Below are 9,360 nucleotides of genomic sequence, written 5' to 3' on the forward strand. Positions count from 1 at the left end.
AGCATCATGGCGATGGGTGGTTCAGTTGCTTAGGTTTTTGTATATATAGATTAATTATAGCGCACAGACCAGGGCCTGAGTCCAAGGACATAGAGAAAGCAGGTTTTATTTTTGTAAATAAGAGTTATTGGAATATGGTCACATTTACATGTTGTCTGTGGCTATTTTTGCACTTTACTTGAGTAGCTCTAATAGAGCACAATTTTCTACATGGCCCTGTATAGAAAGTTTGCTGACCTCTAATATAGAAGCAGAGTGAACTATCCAGTTTTCATGCTCAGTTTATCAGATATGACTTCCAAGTAAATGAATATTCACTTGCTAGCTTCCAAAATCTTGTATCCCACAGAGCTCAGAGAGATTATATTGGCTATTTTACTCAAAAAAGTTGCTCAGATTTGATTGTATTTTATTCCACAATCATTCCTGTGAGAGTCTGACACATATTTCATTTTACTTCAGAAATACTTCCTATATTAGTTACATTTCTACCCTTGGATAAAGACTATGTTGTACCTGAATACTAATTTTAGGTAAACTTCCAATGTATTTTCCCTCTCAGTGTCAACTTTTCCAACCAGAATAGTGAACTCTAGCATCACATGGCCAGGTCTGAACCCCAGTTCTGTCACTTTAATTAATTAAAGCACTTTAATCTCCTTATGCCTTAGTTTCATCTGTAAGGCGAGGATAAAAACAGATTCTACCTCCTGTGATGATTCAATGAGTTAGTGTCTGTACAACATTTAGAAAGCGCCAGGCACATAGTAAGCTGTGGAGGCCATCCTCATCACCATCCTCAACCACACCTTGATTTACCTTGAACTCCCCTCTTACCATGAATAACTGCTTTTTCATTCTGATCTTTGTCCTTGGACCTATTAACACCTGATGCGCCAGAAGAGGGCAAAAGTAGTTCATGATGATGTAATGTAGGCGTGGGGATTGTCTTTCTTTTCCCTCTGTGTCTTCTACCAGATGACTGTGTAACCGAAGTCCTAGAAAAATCATCCGTGGTGTGCCCAGTGGGAGAGCTGACTTCAGTTAATGAGAGAAATCTCTTAAAAGGACTTCTTGAACTTGCTTTTTCTGTGCACCTGTCATACACCCTAAATTCATCTTGGTTAGTTTCTTCATTGGAAAATTTTAAGATTTTAGTAGCTTCCTTTTTATTATTTTTAATGCCTTTCTTTCTGACACCCAAGTGACTTTGAATTACAGCCTCCAGGGCTGCTTTCCTCTGGCAATTTGACATATGTCGCGTTGTTCTTACATAATATTCTGCAGGAAAAAGGCCTTCGAGCATGGTGCAAGAATGTGCTTGATTTTCTGCAGAAACAGGAGAGATTATTTCTGGGCCAAGACTTTTACACTGACTCAGAACCTCACTTTCCTGAAAATGTTCGTTTCTAACATCAAGAGCACTACTGGGAGATTCTGAAGACTTCTCTGTGTGATCTTGTTCTTTTAAGCTTTGGTTTTCATTTGCTGATAAGCTATAAGCGAATTCATTTACAGAATATACATTATCAGCTTCTAAGTCAAGACTTCTAGGCAGCTGGCCACTTGGACTTACAGTTTTATTTACCTCTGGGTTACCTGTAAAGACAGTCATTTTTTTGTCCTGTGCCTCTAAGTTGACAGGTGAGGTAGGGCTAATGTTTTTTAAGCCATGAGGAATACGTTCACAGTTCCTTTTAGAAGGCTGATGTTGAAGGGGCTGACCACTACTGCTGTCTGATGGAGTATGCAAAGGAGGTGGGGACACCCTGGGGAGATGATTCCCTCCTGAAAGAGCATCCACACTGCTTTGTGGTTTGGCCTTTGGTGGAATTAAAACACTCCCTCCACTAGTTTCTGTAACTGGTGCTTGAGAATCTGGAAGGTCAGACTGAGGACTTGGAAAGTTAGTTCTTATTTTAGCTACAGGTGTCTCAGGATTTTCTCTATTGATTTCTTCTTGTTCCTTTAGTTTTTTTCTAGACAGGATAAGTGGATCAGGGTCAAAGAAAGATTCCCTCTCTTGTGAAATAAATGTTCTCTTCTGTTGCTTCTTTCTTCTCCCTGGAAGCTTACTCTGCCTTTTCTCACCATCAGGGCCACTGACACTGTAGGCAAAATCCTCTTGTATATCATCTGTTCTCTGCATGTGTAATCCTTGCACTGGGCCATGTCCAGCGTTGGAGGACTCAGGCTCAACGTCTCCATTTTCTTCATTGAGACAGGTGTTGATTTGTAATGCATCACAAGAAGAAACTTTAGTTTTAGGTTCTAAGGAGAAAAATTTATATAATTAATATTTTCCTTTTAAAGTGAAACCAGAAATTCCACATTTATTTTTAAATATTACATATAAATACTGTATTACTTAAAAATATTATAAATATTTACTTAGTAGTTAATGTATTTCACTCAAGCAAAACAAAGTTCAAGTTTTTCATAATCTAATCATAATAATTTTAAATAAATGTAAACAAATAGAATTGTGCTAGAATGTCTTTTAAACTAAAAGATTATCTATTTTTATTGAAGTCATTTTAAAAAAAATATTTTTTATTGATTTTTTACAGAGAGGAAGGGAGAGGGATAGAGAGTTAGAAACACTGATGAGAGAGAAACATCGATCAGCTGCCTCCTGCACACCCCCTACTAGGGATGAGCCTGAAACCCAGGTACATGCCCTTGACCGGAATTGAACCTGGTACCCCTCAGTTCGCAGGCCGACCCTCTATCCACTGAGCCAAACCGGTTAGAGCTGAAGTCATTTTTTTAAAAAATATATTTTATTGATTTTTTACAGAGAGGAGGGAGAGGGATAGAGAGTTAGAAACATCGATGAGAGAGAAACATCAATCAGCTGCCTCCTGCACACTCCCCACTGGGGATGCGCCCAAAACCAAGGTACATGCCCCCGACCGGAATCGAACCTAGGACCCCTCAGTCTGCAGGCCGACGCTCTATCCACTGAGCCAAACCGGCCAGGGCCATTTTTTTTAATAATATGTTTTTATTGATTTCAGAGAAGAAGGGGGAGGGAGAGAAAGATAGAAACATTAATGATGAGAGAGAATCACTGATTGGCTGCCTCTTGTACACTCCCTACTGGCGGTCAAGACCGCAAACCAGGCATGTGCCCTTGACGAGACTCAAACCCGGGACCCTTCAGTCCACAGGCTGACGCTCTATCTACTGAGCCAAACCAGCTAGGGCTGAAGTCATTTTTTTTCTTATTTTTTTGCAGCTTTACTGAAGTACAACTGATAAAAACTATATAAATTTAAGGTGTACATGTGACATTTTGATATATGTATACATTGCAAAGTGTTACCATAATCAAGTTAATTAACATATCCATCAATTCATATAGTTACAGTATCTTTGTGTATGTTGAGGACACTTAAGATCAGTTCTCACTTGTGCACTGCTGGTGGGAATGCAGACTGGTGCAGCCACTATGGAAGACAGTATGGAGTTTCCTTAAAAAACTGAAAATGGAACTCCCATTTGACCCTGTGATCCCACTTCTAGGAATATATCCCAAGAAACCAGAAACACCAATCAGAAAGGATATATGCACCCCTATGTTCATAGCAGCACAATTCACCATAGCTAAGATCTGGAAACAGCCTAAGTGCCCATCAGTAGATGAATGGATTAGAAAACTGTGGTACATCTACACGATGGAATACTATGCTGCTGTAAAAAGGAAGGAACTCTTACCATTTGCAACGTCATGGATGGAACTGGAGAGCATTATGCTAAGTGAAATAAGCCAGTCAATGAAGGAAAAGTACCACATGATCTCACTCATTCATGGACAATAGAGACCATTATAAACTTTTGAACAATAATAGATACAGAGGCAGAGCTGCCTCAAACAGATTGTCAAACTGCAGCGGGAAGGCCGGGGAGGGTTGGGGGGCAGGAGGTAGGGGAGTAAGAGATCAACTAAAGGACTTGTATGCATGCATATAAGCATAACCAATGGACATAAGACACTGGGTGATAGGGGAGGCTAGGGGACTGTCTAGGGCGGGGGGATAAAATGGATACATATGTAATACCCTTTGTAATACTTTAAGCAATAAAAAAAAAATTAAAAAAAAAAAAAAGATCAGTTCTCTTAGCAAATTTCAAGTACACAATATACATGCAGGATTAACTATTACCACCATGCTGTATATTAGATCTCTAGAATTTATTCATTCTGTATAACTGAAACTCTGTACCCTTTGACCAATATTTCCCCATATCTCACTTAATATTTTATTTCATGTTTGGTTTTTTGGGGGCTCAAGTTATTTTTAAAATATACATTTTTATTAATTTTAGAGACAGAGAGGAAGGGAGAAGGGGAGAGAGAGACAAATATTGATACGAGAGAAACAGAGAGAAACATCGATCTGTTGAATACTGTATGTGCCCTTGCCTGGGAATCAAATCTGCAATCTGTGCATGTGTCTTGTCCGGGGTGGAACCAGTGACCTTTTGGTGCATGGGACAATGCTCAACCAACTGAGCCACACCGGCCAGGGCTCAAGTAATTTTTAATACCTCATTCCTATTTCAATAGCCTCTAATTTTATGATTATAAATGACCTAAGTATTAACATGAGAAATGACCATTTTTTTTAGTATATTTTTATTGATTTCAGAGAGGAAGGGAGAGGGAGAAAGAGAAACATCAATGACAAGAGAGAATCATTGATCGGCTGCTTCCTACATGCTCCCTACTGGGGATCAAGACTGCAACCCAGGCATGCGCCCTTGACTGGAATCGAACCTGGGACCCTTCAGTCAGTAGGCCAACACTCTAGTCACTGAGCCAAACCAGCTAGGGCATGGCCATTGTTTTTTAGAGTACTTCCAGCCAGACACATTTCTCTGTACATATGTAGAAATTTAATTTTAAAATCTTTCCAGCCCTACTGGCGTGGCTCAGTGGTTGAGCATCGACCTATGAACCAAGAAGTCATGATTCGATTCCCAGTCAGGGCACGTGTGCAGGTTGTGGGCTCAATTCCCAGTGTGGGGCGTGCAGGAGGCAGCCTATCAATGATTCTCTCTTGTCATTGATGTTTCTCTCTCTTTCTCCCTCTCCCTTCCTCTCTGAAATCAATAAAAATATATTTTAAAAAATCTTTCCAATAACTAAGCAATAAGTATAATTACTAAAAGTTGAGAGGGAAAAAGGGCACTAAATAAACAATCCAACTGAAAGCATAGTTCATCATTCATAGAATGAGAGAAAATATTTACAAATCATGCATCTAATAAGGGTCGAATAGCTACAGTATGAGGACCCTTACAACCCCAGAATTAAAAAACAAATAACCTAACTAAAATATTGGCAAAGGACTTGAATAGACATTTCTCTAAAGAAGATAGACAAATGGCCTCTAAGCACATGGAAAGATGCTCAACATCATTAGTCACCGAGAAATGCAGATTAAAACCATAATTAGATACCACTTCATATCCACCAGGATGGTTATAATTTTAAAATGGAAAATTAAAAGTACTGGCGAGGATGTGGAGAAATTTGAATCCATACCCACAATGTAGTGGGATACAAAATGATGCAGCTGCTATAGGAAAGTTTGGCAATTACTCAAAAAGTTAAACATAGCCCTGGCTGCTTAGCTTAGTTGGTTAGAGTATTGTGCTGATAAGCCAAGATTGCAGGGTGAATCCTCAGTCAGGGCACATACAATAAATCAATCAAAGAATACATAAATGGAACAACAAATCCATGTTTTTCTCTCCTCTCTAAAAGTCAATTTAAGAAAAGTTAAATGTGGAATTACCATATGACCCAGTGATTCCATGCCTAGGCATATATCGAAAATACTTGGAAACAAATATCTACACAAATGTTTGCACATGAATGTTCATGGTAGCTTAATAGCCCAAATTCATACTAGCCACAAAGCAGAAACAACCCAAATGTCCATCAATTGATGAATGGATATACAAATGATGGTACATCGCCCTGGCTGGTTTGGCTCAATGGCTAGAGCACTGGCCCATAGACTAAAGGGTCATGGGATCAATTCTAGTCAAGGGCACGTACCTTGGTTGCAAGCTTGATCCCTGGCCCTAGTGGGGGCACATGTCTCTCTCACATCAATGTTTCTCTCTCCCTGCCTCTCTCCCTCCCTTTTACTCTCTCTAAAAATCAATGGGGAAAAAATAACCTCGGGTGAGGATTAACAAATGATGGTACACCTATACAATGAAACATTACTCACCTGCAAAAGGGAATGGGTAATGATGCATGCCTGGATGTATGTACGTCTGGGTGGATGACCACTGAAAACATTATGCTAAGTAAAAGAAGCCAGTCCCAAAGGCCACATATTGTATGATTGCAGTTATATGAATTGTCCAGAAAAGGTTAATCCACAGAAACAGAAAGTAGATTCGTGCTCGCCAGGGGTTGGGGGGGGGGGGGGGGGAATGGGTAAGGGGTTTCTTTTTGGGAGTGGTGAAAATGTTCTAGAAATAGTGATGATGGTTGCATGCTCCTGTGAATATATAGAAAGAACCAACCAATTGTACACTTTAAAGAGTCCATTGCATCCTCATGAGGAAAAGAACCACAGCCAAATACCCCTGGAAAATGAATAATAAAGCAAGCACAAGTGAATGGGCTAGCTTTACCTGAGTGGTTCAGCTGTGGTGAAACTTCTGGCTGGAGCAAATAATCTTGTTCTTTCACTGTTTTCTTAATAAAATTCTTAACCTTCTCAGCTCTTTGGGCCCGCTAGAGAAAGCAAAAGCAGCTCAAGGAACAAATTTAAGGGAAAATAATTCTTTTTAAACCTTCAGTATTATGAAGAATTGTTTATAGTTTGTACTACAATACCTCCATTTGAGAGAATAAGATTCACTTACCTGAAGACGGGCCAGAGTCTTGCTATATTCTCTTTTCAAGAATGCTAATTTTTCCTTCAACTGAAAGAGAGACACCAGACAACTCTGAGCAGTGGAAAGAGAAGGGGTACAGTGCCTCCCGGACATGCGTGCCGGGCTCAGCGGTCCCTCAGCCAGAGGCAGTGGAGGGCACACACCACATCACTCTCACTTCTCACAAAGCGCCAAGCCCTCTGTCTCAGAACCTTTGCACAGACTGTTCTTCTCACCGGCAGCATTTCCTCCCCAACTCACTTTGCTGATTCCTACTGATTCCGCAAGCCTGGGCTTAGATTTTTATTTCCCTAGAACAGACTTCTAGGCTCTTTTCAATCCAGGCAGACAGTCCACTTCTCCCCTGTGCTTTCTTTATCATGGTATTTATTGCTCTGCTTTCTGTTTACTTCTGTTTCCCCCAGCTCCCATTCTCACTGTGAGATCCTCCGAAGTAGCAAGACCTGTCACCCTCGCCCTGTCTGGTTTGGCTCAGTGGATAGAGCGTCGGCCCTTGGATTGAAGGGTCTCAGGCTCAATTCTGATCAAGGGCACGTACCTCTCAGTTGCAGGCCTGATCCCCGGCCCCACCTGGGGTGCGTACAGGAGGCAACCATTTGATATGTCTCTCTCACATCGATGTTTCTCTCTGTCTTTCCCCTTCCTTCCTACTTGCTCTAAAAATCAATGGAAAAAATATCCTCAGGTGAGGATTAACAATAACAGAAAAGAGCTGTCACCCTCAGTGAAAACGGAATCTCTTATTTGTCAATTATTGGTCCAGGTATCTCTACCACCTGGAGACAATCGCTGTATCAGTTCCTAAGGGTATCAGCTATTGTTCCAGGTGCTAGACATACAGTGTGGTCAAGCTTACATAAGGTGAATGATAATAAAGAAGCAAATAAACATGATTTCACATGGTAATCAAACTCAGGTAAACAGGGAGGCATGAGAGCTCCTGAGTTACGGGAATGGACTACTTTATGGTAGAGAGGGTGGCCAGAGATGTTTCTAAGGACCATTTGAACCTGGACCTGAGTAGGAAGGAGCTGGCAAGGGAAGCTCAGAGGGAAAGCTGATTGTCTAAAATCACAGTTTAAATGGTATGTAATTCAAACCCATGCAGTCCAGCTCTCCAGTTTGTGCTCTTAAATCTGTGCCAGGCTGCTTCTTACATCGTCCTATTAGTCACCAGGCTTATCAATTATCTGGGAATTATCTTGACTTGTAAATGCCCTTCGCACCCCCACTGGAAAGTAGGTTAGGCCCTGGCTGGTGTGGCTCCGTTGGTTGGGGCATCACCATACACCAAACAGTGACGGGTTCAATTCCCTGTCACCGCAGATACCCAACTTGCAGGTTCCATCCCCGGGTGCCTGTGGGAGGCAACTGATCATTGTTTCTCTGTTTCTGTCTCTCTCTCTCTCTCTTCCTCTCTCTGAAATTAAAAAGAAAGTAGGCCGGGATAACAGGACTGTTGAGTTAATGTGAATGGAGACTGTAGCACAAAGCTTGGAACAGCCAGCACAAGATACATTCTAGCTAAAATCAGCCTAAGTTCAGAGGGCTGGGGCAACACTGTTACTGTTGCAGAAGCAAAAGCAGGAACCGCCTGTCTCAGCAGAGTAACAGCTAAAGATGGCACTTCCATTCTGCACAATACTACACAGAACCTAAAAAAATCGGCTCGATAAACACGTACTAACATGGATGTCAAACATGGAGAAGGAAAGCGGGAACTGCAGAACCATCCCGACTGTACCTGCATGAACACTCTCCTTTCCAAAAAATGACCCCACTTCTTGGTGGGTAGAGACTACAAGCGCGCCCCTCCGCACCCGCCACCCTAAGGCTGGGTGGGTGGGCGAAGCCAGGGCTGAGTGTGGGGGCGGAGGGAGGGTGTCGACGGGGGCTTTAGCTTTAGCTACAGTTTTACATTTTGTATTTATGCATTCGTGCTGCAAAAAATAAAAAGTGTCTTTAAATGCCACCAGGCGAGCACAGCGCTCTTCCACACGTTCACTCCCCCGGCAGCGCGAGGCCGAAGAGCGCAGGCTACAGGCCAGCGCGCCGCGTCGCCGGGACTCAGCGGCCGGCAATCCCGGGGAAGGGGGCAGAGTTCCGAGTCGCCCTTCCCGCACCCCCGCACCTTTTCCTTCTCCTCAAAACTGAGGGGCTTCCCAGAAGGTTCTTCCATCGGGCCGGCGAACGAACGGGAAGAGCAGCCGTCGCCGGCCCCGGGGCTGCGGGCTAGCGGACTCCTGTGGGCCCCGGCCCCGCCAGCACCCCGGGAAGGAAAGGGGCGCCCGGGGAACCCGCAGCGCGCGACTGGCCAGCTCCCGCGCGCCGTCAACCCGGCCAATGGAGTCCCGCGCTGGGTCGCGCACGCGCAGCCGGGACTGCTGAGCGCTGGGCGGGGCCGCCTCGCGGGGGCGGAGCTGGGGACGA

The 9,360-nt window shown here is 43.0% G+C and overlaps 1 protein-coding gene across 6 annotated transcripts in view; it reads right to left on the reverse strand.

Annotated features, from left to right (window-relative positions):
* The window catches only part of PALB2 (partner and localizer of BRCA2), a 28,966-nt gene extending 19,673 nt beyond the window's left edge, over positions 1-9,293 (reverse strand). For 5 of the 6 annotated variants that reach the window (XM_059692090.1, XM_059692089.1, XM_059692092.1 and 2 more), the window contains exons 1-4: positions 9,062-9,293; positions 6,898-6,957; positions 6,664-6,766; positions 838-2,271 (exon numbers count right to left, since the gene is read on the reverse strand). In XM_059692090.1, coding sequence (XP_059548073.1) covers positions 838-2,271; positions 6,664-6,766; positions 6,898-6,957; positions 9,062-9,109 — 1,645 coding nt within the window. In that variant the 5' untranslated portion in view covers positions 9,110-9,293. The remainder of the gene's footprint in view (positions 1-837; positions 2,272-6,663; positions 6,767-6,897; positions 6,958-9,061) is intronic. The other variant, XM_059692094.1, reaches the window with a different exon arrangement.
* Positions 9,294-9,360: the final 67 nt, after the last annotated feature.

This window comes from Myotis daubentonii, chromosome 4, assembly GCF_963259705.1.
Source record: "Myotis daubentonii chromosome 4, mMyoDau2.1, whole genome shotgun sequence".
Lineage (NCBI taxonomy): Eukaryota > Metazoa > Chordata > Mammalia > Chiroptera > Vespertilionidae > Myotis > Myotis daubentonii.